The sequence below is a fragment of the Panthera onca genome, chromosome B4, assembly GCF_046562875.1.
Source record: "Panthera onca isolate mPanOnc1 chromosome B4, mPanOnc1 haplotype 2, whole genome shotgun sequence".
NCBI lineage: Eukaryota > Metazoa > Chordata > Mammalia > Carnivora > Felidae > Panthera > Panthera onca.
The window spans coordinates 83,622,476-83,636,721 of record NC_138345.1 but is presented as its reverse complement, the minus strand read 5'-3'; the positions used below and the strand labels follow the sequence as shown (position 1 = coordinate 83,636,721).

Below are 14,246 nucleotides of genomic sequence, written 5' to 3'. Positions count from 1 at the left end.
CTTCTCCCATTCCCCCATCCTCTCCCTGCCTGAGACTTGACCTGAGGAATCTGCTGCCTTTATTGTTGCTGTCTCAGGAGAGTCAGGGCGGGGGGCACAGAGACCCTCTCCTTTTTCATGTTGACCTTCGGTTCCAGAACTTCAGAGCTAACTGACTGGCACAGATCCCAGTAGGGGCAGGGTGGGGGAGTGAGGAGCAGAGAACTAAACTATGCTGGCTTCTGAGGCTAAAAGTGAAAATCAGCTGCTGACTAGAAATCCCCCCCCAAAGAGGACTGAGTCAGCTGGAGGTTCAGAGCAAACACTTAGCCCTTGCTCCATCCAGGAGCCCAGAGAAATCTCTGAACTTTTCTAACTTGCAAAAGTTCCTTTGTTTCTGCTCGTCAAGCCCCAGACTCCCATGGCTGGAAGGACAGAGTTTGTTGACCTAAAACACCACCCCCTTCCTCCTGAGGAACAAAGATGAAGGCTCCTGGAGCCACTTTAAGCCATTAACTCACCCACCCTCTGCCCAGAGTCAGGTATGGGAGGGGGGAGGGAGAGATGTGGTAGTGTGGGAAAGTTCTGCTTATATCCAGAAAAGGTGCAGCCCCAGAAGCCAAGACTGTGGAGACAGCTACAGTAGTCCGGAAGGAGCTGGAGGACGGGGAATTCCTGAGGATGGGCCCAAGGGGGCCTGGCTCCCTGGGGACGTGGGAATACTAGGGGCTGACCCTGTACCTCGGTATCCTAAACCTCACCAAATAGCCTTTCCCAGGAAGAGATCTTCAGGCTGCTGGGTTGGGGCACCAGCCCAGAAGGGGAAACTAAGGCAGGCCTCACCTCCCAAGAGGGTCATTGCAACATGAGACCCAAGAGAGCTGCCAGGCAACTCCAGCTCCGCCTACTGTTCCTGGGTATTAATCCCCAATCCCCAACTTGACCACTCAGGGGAGGAGATTGGCTGAGGAGCTTGAAGAGGGGGCGTCACCACTATCCCTCCCAAAGCTTAAATAGGGGTTCAAACAAGAAAGCTAGGTGCTTGGGAAAAGCGCTTTCTTTCACGGGCTCCCTGAACCAGACCATGACCCAGACTCTCAAGCTCGCCTCCAGAGTGTTTCATCGCGTCCACCGTGCTCCCAAGCTGAGCGCCTCACTGGGTTCCAGAGGCTCCGACTCCGCGCCCAGGAGCTTGGCGGACATCCCAGGCCCATCCACGCCGGTCTTCCTTGCTGAACTTTTCTGCAAGGGAGGTCTGTCGCGGCTACACGAGCTGCAGGTAGAGGGGGGACATTGTTCCTGGAAATTAATGCTGGAGAAATTGGCTTTGACGACGCTAGAAAGGACAGACTAGTGCAGAAAGTAGGAAGAGGTCCAGTGAGAACAGATGCCCATGAACTATAGAGAAATTGGGGCTGCCGGCAGTGGCTTGACCTGCTCGGAGTCCATCCCTATACCCAGCAGAAGAGTGCGCTCAAAAAGCGCCTTCTTGCTCTGTAGAAGTTGGGGCCGAGTTAAGTCCAGAACAAGTGCTCGGGAGGCAGAAACGCACAGTACCTTAGCCGCGTTTCCAGCTTAAAGCTACAGGCTCTCCTATTTAGTCGCTGGGGGCTCGTCCAGAGAGAGTCCACGTGAGGAACCTTTGGGATCTCTCCGCCTCGGTTTACCCCGGGCGACCTAAGAGAGAACCTGAATGTCCGTCCGCTTTGTGCAAAGTTCCTCCGTCGTGCCCATCACACTCAAACTTCCTAGGGATGTGAAGCGAGGAAAAGAGAAGGAGGAGAGGTTTGAAGCGTCAGGGCTACATACCAGCTGGGAGCTCGTGAAGAGACTGAAGCCCCCCCTTGCACAGCCCAGCGAACACCCTTGGAGTTGGTACGGACCGAGCTGGATGCCGGCGGCCCACGTCTCCAGTGTCCGCCTCCCCTTCTCCCAGGTGCAGGGCGTCGCGCGCTTCGGTCCCGTGTGGTTGGCCAGCTTCGGGAAGGTGCGCACTGTGTACGTGGCGGCCCCTACACTCATCGAGCAGCTCTTGCGACAGGAGGGTCCCCGGCCCGAGCGCTGCAGCTTCTCACCCTGGGCAGAGCACCGTCGCCGCCGCCAGCGGGCTTGCGGACTGCTCACCGCGTGAGTCCTCTCTGGCCTCAAAGCCCAAACGTCCTGCTGCGCCCCTCTCCTGTGGCTGGTCTGGAGACAGTCTGTCTCGGGGTGTGGAGGGAGGTCGGCCTTTTCCCTCAACCTTCTGGTAAATGGGGCTTCCCACCCCTGCCATTTTCGCTCAAGCTCAGGTAAAGCCCCGCCCTTGCCCCACCGCCCATCTCTTTGTCTTTTGAAGCCAAAAGCCTGGGAATCCGCCGAAGGGGCGAAGGTACCAGGACCTAGGTGGAATGTCAGATTCTGTGACTCAAGTTACCCAGGAACCCAGGCCCCTCCGGGGCAGGAAATGAGTAACGAAGTAGGGGAATGGAAAGCGGGCACAGGCAGGGGCAGGTTTTGGTACCCCAGGGGAGCGGCGGCAGTCTCTTTCTGGCCACCCCGGCCGAACACGCTCCATCTTCGCTGCAGCCAGCTCCGTCCAACCACCCCCACACACCCCCATCCGCTCTGATGCGCCCCCTCTCTGCACACCCGTAGGGAAGGCGAAGAATGGCAGAGGCTCCGCAGCCTCCTGGCCCCGCTGCTCCTCCGGCCTCAAGCTGCCGCCCGCTACGCCGGAACCCTAGACGACGTGGTCCATGACCTTGTGCGGCGTCTTCGGCGCCAGCGGGGACGCGGCGCTGGGCCGCCCGCTCTGGTTCGGGATGTGGCAGGAGAGTTTTACAAGTTTGGACTAGAAGGTGAGTCCCAAGGCAGGGGCAAGTGTAGGAGGCACCCGCCTGGGCTTCTCAGTGCCCTGACAGCGCCCCCTCGCGCCCAGGGATAGCCGCCGTGCTCCTGGGTTCACGCCTGGGCTGCCTGGAGGCCGAAGTGCCTCCAGACACAGAGACCTTCATCCGCGCGGTGGGATCGGTATTTGTGTCCACGCTGCTGACCATGGCGATGCCTAGCTGGCTTCACCGCCTCGTGCCCGGACCCTGGGGCCGCCTCTGCCGAGACTGGGACCACATGTTTGCATTTGGTAAGGCATGGAAATGAAGTGAGGATAGGGGAACATAAAGCTGTTCGGGGATGGTGAGGCACCCCTGTACCTTCTCCCCACACAGCCCAGCAGCACGTGGAGCGGCGAGAGGCCGAGGTAGCCTTGAGGAGCAAGGGAAAGCCTGAGGAGGACGTGGGATCTGGGGCACACCTGACCTACTTCCTGTTCCAGGAAGAGTTGCCTGCCCCGTCCATCCTGGGCAATGTGACAGAGCTGCTACTGGCCGGAGTGGACACAGTGAGGTTCTCCTCCCTGTTGGGAGCCCAACTTCCAGAGCTTATCCTCTCCAGTTTCAGGGGCCACCCTGCTGCTGCAGGGGATCCACTATGGCCCTTTAGGCCAGCTTGGCTTAACACCTCCTGAGCTCCAGACTACTTCATATTCTGCCCTCTTCACTGGGTCTCCACTCGTAACGCCTCTGATGCTCTCACCTGTCCTCTCAGGTATCCAATACACTCTCCTGGGCTCTATATGAACTCTCTCGGCACCCAGAAGTCCAGACAGCACTCCACTCTGAGATCACAGCTGCCCTGGGCCCTGGCTCCAATGCCCATCCTTCAGCTACTGCTCTATCCCAGCTACCCCTGCTGAAGGCGGTGGTCAAGGAAGTGCTAAGGTGAGGGAACAGGACAGGAGGAGCTAGAGAAAATGCTGGGAAGGCCTGGGGAAGCAGATAGTGAGTGGGAGTAGGGAGAGAGAGCAGAGGAAAATGGTACTCTACTCCTGGCCAAGAATGGGTTTGGACGTTGTGGGCTGAGGGATGAGAGGGAGGCTACAAGTCCTGGCCTCACCTTGCTGTTTCCCTCTGGCTCTGCAATCCAGACTATACCCTGTGGTGCCTGGAAATTCCCGTGTCCCAGACAAAGACATTTGTGTGGGTGACTATATTATCCCCAAAAATGTGAGTAGAGCCTATGGATCCCTTTTGCTAAGCCATCCCCTCACTCTCTTGGGCCCCGTCCTCTTCTCAAACATTCCACATAAGCCCTTCACCCTCCCTTTGGCCTGAATGCCTCTCTCTAGGATAAAATGGGACAGTGGAGAAATCATTCCAAAAGTAGCCCCAGAAAACTTCACCATAACCAACCAGAGCCTGCCTTTGCTCCAATCCATGTATCCTCTTTTCCATGTCCCTCCCTGCATTCATGGGCCCAAACTGACAAGTTTATGTTCCTTTCCCACCAGACGCTGGTCACACTGTGTCATTATGCCACTTCAAGGGATCCTGCCCAGTTCCCAGAGCCAAATTCTTTTCGTCCAGCTCGCTGGCTGGGGGAAGGTCCAGCCCCCCACCCATTCGCATCTCTTCCCTTTGGCTTTGGCAAACGCAGCTGCATGGGGAGACGCCTCGCAGAGCTTGAACTGCAAATGGCTTTGGCTCAGGTGAGTGATCTAGACATGAGAGACTCTAACCCTCTAAAGCCATGAACTCTTCTGACAAGCATAGCAAAATATATGACTTGGTAAACCTAATCCTCTGAAATATCGCAATCCTGTTATAGATCTAGAAGGTGAGCAAAGGTATTTAGACTATCTTTTTCCCTGCCATAATCCCTCACCCTCATTAACCAAGAAATTCTCTACTGACCACAGGTGCCATTTCAACATCGACCAACCTAACACTAATAACGCCCTTTGCCAATCACACCCACCATTGTAGACCCCTCCCATACTGATAGCCTTCTTCCTCCCCTTTCCAGATCTTGACCCACTTTGAGGTGCAGCCTGAGCCCGGTGCTGCCCCAGTCAGACCCATGACCCGGACTGTCCTGGTACCGGAGAGGAGCATTAACCTACAGTTTGTGGACAGATAGTCCTGTGGATGGAGGCTGTCATCATCACACTTTCTCTCATTGCAGGGATCTATCAGGCACAAGACCAAGAGATATGTATTCCCCCTGAAACCTGTCTATCTGACCAGACTGGTTAAAGGGACCATAGCAAACTGTTTGAGGCAGCCCTGACCAAGGTGTGAAGTAGGCATTGGCCTCACCCATCAGGCCCTGAGAAAACCATGATCCTTGTGTCTGCTCAGCCTTTCTTCTGGTCATATCATAGGTATCCTTCAAGCGCCAACTCAAATTTTAACTAATAATGTTGGGTGGCCTGGGGAAGGACTCAACCACTGCCCTTTTGGGGCTTCTACAGTGTTTAGGAGCTGCTGGCTAAGCACTTATCACCATGTGAGCTAAGTGATTGTGCATCTGGTCTGCACCTGGCTCCTTGCATGTGAGCTCTTTGAGAGGAAGAATGAGACCTTATTCAGTCTTTATATCCCCTGCCAAGGCCTATCCCTGATTGGGTGACTCCATACAGGTTCTCAGATTGAATCTGGACCATGTGGCAGAAGGGATAAGCAGCTTATCAGGCTCTGTCTACTCTCTTCCTTCCTCATCTTGCCCCTACCAAGGAGAGTGTGCCCTCACCTGGTTTATGATGTTTTAAAACTCTCCTTGACTCTCTAATCACTATTAGGAGTTGGCTTGTCCCACCAGTTAGTTCCCAGACAGAGACGTCTTTGGGCCTGTACCTGCCTACACCTTCCTATCATATGTGGAATTTTTCAATATTCACAGTTTTGAAATAAAAGAATCGAATGTTTCATCCTTGACTTTTGATTTACTTCTCTTCCACTTCTACTTCCTACAAGTCCTAGAGGCAAGGCCCTCAACCAAATCCCCTACTTTGATTTCTCTGGTCCTGGGAGTGACCTCCATAACAATGGGAGGTCTAGACACCTGGAAGAGTGGTTTGCATCACAAACCCAACACGTTTCTGTCTGTACAGGGAATAGCTAAGTCTGGCTCCCTAGAAGAGATTTAAGGGGGTGGTGGTGAAAAGTACCTGCAAGGGCTAGGCTATAAAAGTGGGTTGGGGAGCACAGGATTTGCAGAGATGGCCAGAGGCAACTGACTCTGGTGGAAGTGCTTTTGGAACCTGGACTGCCAGGACTGGAGGATGTCTGCCCTCTCTGGAAAAGTTGCTCCAAGCTAATTTCCTTCAGAGAAAGACAGGGGTACATGCACAGAAATGAATTCAGACAGGATGAAACCTGAGTGTGGGGGTGGCCAGAAGCCCTGGGGCACTGAGGCAGAAGGGGGGTGGGCAGAAGGAGCCTCTGTTTCCCTGAATCAGCATTCTCTGGCCCCCCGAGAGGCTGGGCACAGTTCTCCCCTTGTGATGTATACAGATTAACTCATCTTCCATACAAATAAATCTCTCAGCACACTCCCAGCAGCCCCTCTGTAGCCTAGATTCCCCTCCCCATGTCAAGACTTGCCCCCCTTCTTCCTGCTCCTCTCCATTCCGATTAGCTGGATAGAGATGGAGATTTCTTCACTTCACACTTCCTCCTCCTCCCCTACCACATCGGCCCCCTGCCCTAGACATGGCTACCTGACCACAGACATTGTCTGCTACTGGGCCTTCTGGGGGTATCCATTTTTGTAAGATCTACAGAGGGGCACAATATACCCAAGGCACTGTGCAGAGACTAAGGTTTGTGTGCCTTTACTGCCCCTCCTCTCAACTCTCTATTGTATTCTCCATCTCCACCCCCACTCCTCTATCACTAAGCTTAACTTGAACCTAAGTGACCTGATTTTTAGCAGATCTGAGCTTTGAGGGAGAATAAAGCCCAGCTTCCTCTCACACCCTGTCCCCTGGAATCAGTGATGAGAACTCTGTACACCCACATTCCTCATTGGGTAAGTAGGACTGCTCACTTGAGGGCAGCAGTCCCATGACCCCTTTTCTAGACTAGAATTTCTTTAAGTTGGAAAAAAGGAAGGAGAGAGGACCATACTGGTTGCTGGTCCCAACCCCCATACCAAGCAAGACCTCCAATGGTACTGAAAGGGAGGGAAACATACTGTCTCAACTGACCTAATTTTAGGACCCAGAATGAAACTGGAGAGAGTGTATTTGTGTGTATATGTTCTTTGGTGTGTCTAAGCTTCCAAGGAGGGCCATCATCATGAACAGCCCAGGTTTGGCACAAGAAACCCCACCTATGTCATACCTACCTGTCATATTTGCCAGGATAGGTACTAGTAGTCACTCTGATTTGCTGTCTTCCTTCTGGTCCCCACCAGCTATTTTGTGAATAGCAAATCAGGAAAGTCTGACCCTTCTGTCTTCCCAGGTGAAGAATGTGGAGGGTTATCTCTCTAGGCAAACAATTTCCCACCGGAAAAATCGGCCTCTGTCCCCTCTCTTTGATCTCTCTCCCTCTCTTTTGTTAGAAGAGATACACTCCAGTACTTCCAGATGACTCAAACCTGCCTTTAGCTTCAGTTCCTCCATTCCCAGGAGAGTCTGGGTGCCAGCACCATGGACAGCAGCCAAGACCCCCCCCCCCCCCCCCCCCCCACACACCCCTTTTACAGAAGGATGGAGAAGACCATTTCCAAGGCAAGGATGTGACCTTTAGTAGAACTTTAGTAGAGAAGCATTTCCCCAAAAAACATCCCCAGGGAGGAGGCAAAACAGAATCTTCCTGAGGAAAGGACCAATAATAGGAAAGGCGTCTGGATCTGACTTAACAATGTATGAAGTAATTATTTTAATTGCTGATGAATAGTTCACTTAAAAGACACCATCATTCATATAATACACAGCCCCAAGGCCTCAGGAGAAAGGGAGGAGGCCTCAGGCTGACCCACATTTTAACCAGTCCTTCCCAAACCTTTTCTCTATAAACAACAGCTCTCTATGCTGCTGCCTCCAAGCGCAATACCTTCCAGTTAATACCACTAGCTGGGGCACGGGATCAGACCTGTGACCCTGAACTTCCATAGGAATAGCTTAAACTGGGGTTGGAGATTCATAACATTGGGACATTCTGTCTGTCTCACTCCAAATGAGTCCAAATTCATTTCACGCCACTTCTCTGGGTGAGCACATTACCTGGGAAGGACCAATAGAACCCACAAGATCCCCAGAAGAAGAAGGACAGCTCCATCCTTCCCCAGTCCCCAATGTTTAGGGGGTTGGGGAGCTCTCATTCTTGCAAATAACCACCATCCTTCACACTTGCGTATCTATTTCCCCTCATATTTCCGTATCTATTATGACACTCGACACGTATTTCCAAGGCTCTGTGCAACCCCAGATGAAAAAACACATTTTGGAATTTGTTAACCAGCTACTATTTGAAATAAATGGACCATCAGCTAGTCTAGAAATCTTTTTATGCCATCACTAATTTTCTTTGTGATGGCATTCAACCTGTCCCTCATTTATCCTCATTCCAACCCTATGAGGTAGACAGGAAAACCACGGCGGAGAGATTTTTTTTCTGGATCATACAACTTGCAGGTGGCAGGCCCACCCCTTAGGTCCCTCTGAGCACTGCCACCTAGCAGCCAATGTGAATTATTCACCAACAAGTGGGAGTTACAGCTCCAACTCAGAACCCACTGTTGCATTGGGGATTCACAACCTCTGCAGAGAAACCTCCCCACACCTCCCAACCCTCCAGAAAAGCCCCAGATGAGAAAGGAGTCTCCACGTGCATATAAATGATTCTTTATGCCCTCCCCCCATGCAATGGGGGGTGGAGCAGGGGGAGGTCCCTCCCGCCCTCATGCAGGGAACGGAAGGTCAATGTATACTAGTCTTATTGCCAGCTGCCCTGTGGCCATGGGGTGGGGAATGGGGCGTCTACAACCCCTTTCTTCTGGCATTGGTCCCCCTTCACCAAGTCACTATGGTGGAGCTGGGGGGGCTGGAGGCCCTAGGAGCTGAGGTAAGGACGGTTCTCTAGGGAAGAAAAGATGCTCTTCCCACCTGCCCACTGGTTGCCCCAGGATAAGCATGAGGAACTATCAGTGGGGGCTGGAATGTCATCCAGGTGTCTCTACCCAAGGGGCAGTAGAGGCCAGACAATGTCTCCAGCTTGAGGCTGCCCACAGAGATCCTCAGTGGTGGGGGCAGTGCACCCCAAGCACCTTGTCCAGGTGGTACCTCCAGCAGCCATGACAGCTTATCTCTGGCCGATGCACTGATGCAAGATCCCCGCTCCTGGAGTTCAATTTCAGACCGTGGTGACCCTCATGACAACCTCTCGGCCAGAATGGGAACTGGAACGGGCATCTGGCGGCCGCAGCTGTCCAAGGAGGTGCAGGATTGTGTAACCACAGCGCTGAGGCAAGAGCGTCCGCATGCGCTGGGCAGCCGGGGGGCGGCTGGTGGCCCCAGAGGGGGGGCCCGTCCTTGAGGTCCTGGGGCCCGGCTTCCCTGCCGTCCCTCCCCCTGTGTCTCCTCCTATGTCCTTGGTCTTGTCATAATTCAGGACCTTCCACTGCTGGTTCACTGCCTGCCAGCGCTTGAAGATGCGGTAGACAGAGGAGCCTTCGTGCACGATGAGGCCTGAGCGAAAGGGAGAAGAGATCCAGGGTCACCTGCTGCCCAGACCTAGGCCAGGGGTACTTAAGCAAATATAGGCCAGAGTGAGGAGATAGGGTATGCAAAAGACCTGAAGAGGCAGGGAAGGGAGGGGCACCAAGATAGCCCTAAAGGCTCCCAGTGGTAGAAAATTGTGGCTATGGAGCTAAGGGAATGGGCAGGGAAAGTTAAGTCTGTGAGTTGGAGGAAACCACTGAGTAGGTAAGGGAGAGAGGGGTGCCCTCACCTATGCAGACGACATCCATGAAGCCATACATGCCGTAGCAGATCTGAAAGAGCAGATCTTGCCGTTGCCACTTGGCTGAAGGGCTGAGTGAGGACCAGATGAGCCAGGAGATGCTGGCAACGAGGAAGAGAGAGCCCAGAACTATGGCTGCAATCTGGACCTTCTCGATGACCGTCAGGGAGATGGCCTGCCACTGTGTGGGAAAAAGGGCTCCAAAAAGTCACAGAAAGAAAAAGAGGGCCAGGTGGTGAGTGGCCCTGAAGAGGAAGATGCTCCAGAGCCTTCCTGAAACCCTTCAGGCAGGATTAACAATCTGTCTCCTGTGTGTCCTGATCAAACCTCGTATGGGGTACTTTTCACACCGTCTGAGACCACTTGTCTGTCTTATGTTAGAAAGACAGGATCAGGCAAGTGCTCTGAACCCAGACCATTTAGGTTTGAATTCCAAATCCTAACTCCATCACTTACTGGCTGAGTAACTTTGGGCAAGTTTTTAAATATCTCTGTGCATCAGTGTTCTCATCTCTAAAATGGGGAAAGTAAGGGGCGCCTGGGTGGCTCAGTCGGTTAAGCATCCAACTTCAGCTCAGGTCATGATCTCACGGTTGGTGAGTTCGAGCCCCATGTCAGGCTCTGTACTGACAGCTCAGAGCCTGGAGCCTGCTTCGGATTCTGTGTCTCCCTCTCTCTCTCTCTCTCCCCCTCCCTGCTGGTGCTCTGTCTCTCTTTCTCTCAAAAATGAACAAACGCTAAAACGAACTTTTTTAAATAATAAAAAAATAAAATAAAATGGGGATAATAATGGCAGATAACTAATAGGATTATTATGAAGATTAAATGAGTTGCTACACACCAACAGTGTGACACATAGAACAAACTACACGTCTGCTATCATCATCACCTTCAGCATTATCGTCTTTTGCCTTTTCGTTGTCCCAGTGCCTAGGACAGTACCTGGAATACAGATGGTTCCCAATAAATGTGAATAAATGAAGGAAGGACTTACAGACAGACGGGAGATTATGGTAATGGTGGGCAGGGGTGCTTTGAGGAAAAAGTAAGCGGTTAAAATAGGCTCCCTGGAGAGTCCCTAATTCTGCTGCTGAAAGCCCTTGCCCCCCTCTGGAAGTTCCTTCCTAGCATCTCACCTGCAGTGGGTTCTTGGTGCTGATTGCCAGGACCTGGTACTTGAAGTAGCAGAGCTCACAGCTCCAGGAGCCCCTCTCACTGATCCAGCGAATGAGGCAGGGCTGGTGTGTGCAGCGCACTGAGCCGTCGCAGCGGCAGGGGCTCAGGAGCTCCCCCTGGAGGAAGAGTGAGGAGGGTCCGGTCAGCTGTCTCCAAGACCCCACTCCTCTCCAATCCAAGAGAGGGAAACCTCTCCAGGTCAGTCATTCTCCAACCTTAAAAAAATTCAGGCCTCTCACCCAAAACAGGGCAAGAAGGCTGAGGCCTCCGAAAAAAAAGAAAAAAGTTAGAGCTCAGGGTAAACTTCCCTGACCAAATAGGTGAAGAACGAACCGAAATGGGGCTAGGAGAGGACTGAGTTTTCTCCTTTCCTAAAATTTGGGGAGGGTGCTCTTTATTAAGGCTTCCCAGATGGAAAGCTACCCCTTAGGTTCCAGAGAGGCAGGAGGGTCAGAGCTTCTGATCCATGCTTTCCTCCTCCATCCCATCGCTGTAAAGTGTTTCACAGATGTGGTACAGACTGGGATGGGTTATCGTCTTCAGTTTCCAAGTATCAAAAGGGGGGGGGGGGAGTTCCTGGGAGTGGGAATATGTTCCCCTTAATCAAGGAATCATTTCTCATAACAAAGGTACACCCCCCCCCCCCCCGCCCCATCCCAGGACAACTTTGTCCATAGCATTGAACAAAGAGTACTCTTTGGAATGAGATGGAAAGTTATGGAATGGGAAGAAGAAAAGTGCCCCACGGAGAGAAATATTGAATGAGGCAAGGGCACCCGGCTGGGCCCCTCCCTTCAAGGGGGGTTATAGAAGTACTCTGCCAACCTCCGAGAATAGGCCCCTCGGCCTACAGAGACCCTGGGGTGAGAGAAGTGGGACAGAAAGGCTGTCCCCGTTAGTGGGTGTGAGGGATTTTGAGCCCTCCCATGAGAAAGCCCCACCCTTTCCCGGGAGCCTCTGACCCCCCTCTACCCCAAACGTGCGCTCGGGGACTCTCCAGTCAGCCCCCCAACCTCACCCAGTACCCACTCTGGGTCCTGGGTCCCGCCCAGCCTCCTCAGGCCCCGCCCCCTGTTCGTGGTCCGCCCGGGCGCCCCAGGTACGCGCCCCCACCCCTCCCGCCCGGCCGGGTGCCCAGGCCTGACCTGCTCCGGGCCCTGGAAGCAGATTCGGCACTGGGGGGTTCGGAGCCCGCTGTCCAGGCTGCTGCTGAGCGACAGGGCGTCCAGCGCGCCCGGGGGCGGCGGCGGCGGCGCGGGCGGCGGCGGGGGTCCGGCCCGCGTCTCCTTGTCGCCGGCCAGGCCCCGGGCCCGCGGCTCCGACCCGTAGTACTCCTCTTCGTCGCCGTCGCCGTCCCGGGTCGAGCAGCCGGCGAAGGGCGCCCAGCCGCAGCCGCCTCCCCCGCCCCCCCGGGGCTGCGGCTCGGCCCGGGGCCGCCCCCCGCCCGTCAGCACCAGCAGCTTCAGCTCGTTCAGGAACATGCGGAGCCGAGACTTGAGCATCGTCCGGGCGCCGGAGGGGGGGGGGGGCGGGAGGCGGCGTGCAAGGGGGGCTCTCGGGCGGCGGGGGGAAGGGAGAGGACAAGGCCGGGAAGGGGGCGCGCGCAGGAGAGCCGAGCCGGGCCGGGGTCTTCGGGGCCTGAGAGCGCAGTTCACTGCTGCCACAGCCGGGGTTCCGGGGCTTTCGGGGCCGAGAGGGCTGGCGGCCCGGGGGCGGCGGGGCGGGCAGCCATGGCCGGGGCAGGGGGCGGGGAGGGGGGCTCAAGGTGCCGCGCCCCGCGGGTCCGGGTCTGGAGCGGGCCGGGCTCCCGGGGTTACGCGCCCCGGGCCTCCTGCGGCGGGGCCGCCCCCCATCGCCGTCCAGCTGGCTCCAGCCCCGCTCGGGTTCCCGGCTCCGGCTCGGCTCGGCCCGTGCGCTCGGCGGTGGCAAATGGCGGCTCCTTCCGGCGGCGGCGGCGGCGGAGACCCCCCCGGAGCGGCGGGCGGGCGGGGCGGGCGGGGCGGGAGCCGGGGAGCCGGTGAGGGATGGAGGGAGGGGCGGGGCGGGGAGCGGGAGAGAAGTGGCCGCGGCTGCGCATCCCCGCCCTGCCCCGCACGAGCAGGTGTCCCCAGAGGCGGGGGCGAGTGTGCGAGCCCGGGGGAGGGTGGAGGGAGGGGAGTGGCCAAGGAAGGGGAGTGTGCACACGGGTAGGAGAATAGGTGTGTTAATGGGGGTCGGGTGCTGGTGAGCGGGTGAGGAAGCAAGGTGAGTGGTCAAAGACGCAGGTGCACCCGGGAGGGAGAAGCTTGTGCAAGATAGGAGTGTGCAAAGAAAGAGCTATGCAAGGGTCTGAGGTGTGAGGAAGGTGAACAAGAGATGGACTCAAGCAATAAACACTTTTACACAAAAGACGGGAGTGTGCATGGTGTGGGGCAGTGGAAAACATATTAGTAAGAGATGCATTTGGATGGTATGAGAAACAGAAGTGTGTAATTGTAACGTGTGAGGAGGTGAGTGAGGAAGAGAGACAAGAGTACTAAAGGGATTAAAGTGTCTTTCCTGGTACTCTCCTGCCCCACAACACTACACTGAAGTGAATACTACAAGCGCAGTCGCGCGCGCGCGCGCGCGCACACACACACACACACACACACACACAGCTCTGCTTTTGCTTTTATGGAGGCCTTGACCCTGAGAACCAGTTCTACCCTCTCATCACATCATTTCTGCTTTACACTTAACATCTCCCCTCTCCAACGCTGAGGGAAAAGGGATTCCAGGGGAACCCATTGGGTCAAACGCACTGGAAAAAAAATTAATTAGCAAAAGAGTAATTAACAGGAGAAGGGAGGGTATGGAACCAGAGACAGACTGCCAAACTAAGTCTCCTCAATAAAAGTGATTAAGGAGAGTAATGCTTTTATGAAGCATTCAAATGCTTTGCATGGATGAATGCATGAATCAGAAAGGGGGCTGGAACCCAAGGCAACATAGAGGATGACTTCTATTCTAAAGACAGTAAGCTGTGGAAGGTGAAGCTGAAGTGGACCCTGCCGGCATAGGAAAGAAATTCGACACACTCAGAGACACTTTGTCTGCCAGAAGGTTTATGAACCAACCAGTCCTGGCAAGGTAGCCAATAAAACATTCCCCTCCGAAGCCCCTTACCCAATTCAGACCTTGAGGACTTTCTTTCCTGTGTCCCAGCTGCCCTTGCCAGCAAGGGCCCAGAGCTACAACTACCAGAATGCAAAGAGGGGGAATCTGTACTGACCTGTATTCCATTTTGCCCTGGAGCATAGTTTATATTCATCTCAAGCCTGAACT

General features: G+C 54.7%; 2 protein-coding genes across 2 annotated transcripts; one reads left to right on the top strand and one right to left on the bottom strand.

Moving 5' to 3' along the window:
- Positions 1-17: 17 nt before the first annotated feature.
- Positions 18-5,720, top strand: CYP27B1 (cytochrome P450 family 27 subfamily B member 1). Its single transcript, XM_060657114.2, has 9 exons — positions 18-1,258; positions 1,916-2,106; positions 2,614-2,816; positions 2,897-3,097; positions 3,183-3,355; positions 3,562-3,734; positions 3,941-4,019; positions 4,304-4,501; positions 4,819-5,720. The coding sequence occupies exons 1-9, from the start codon at positions 1,064-1,066 to the stop codon at positions 4,930-4,932; spliced, it is 1,527 nt and encodes a 508-aa protein (XP_060513097.1). The 5' UTR covers positions 18-1,063; the 3' UTR covers positions 4,933-5,720.
- Positions 5,721-7,654: 1,934 nt separating this feature from the next.
- MARCHF9 (membrane associated ring-CH-type finger 9) lies at positions 7,655-13,926 on the bottom strand. The gene is made up of 4 exons (XM_078449749.2): positions 12,086-13,926; positions 10,901-11,056; positions 9,753-9,945; positions 7,655-9,490 (listed from the first exon to the last, which is right to left on the bottom strand). The coding sequence occupies exons 1-4, from the start codon at positions 12,440-12,442 to the stop codon at positions 9,156-9,158; spliced, it is 1,041 nt and encodes a 346-aa protein (XP_078305875.1). The 5' UTR covers positions 12,443-13,926; the 3' UTR covers positions 7,655-9,155.
- Positions 13,927-14,246: the final 320 nt, after the last annotated feature.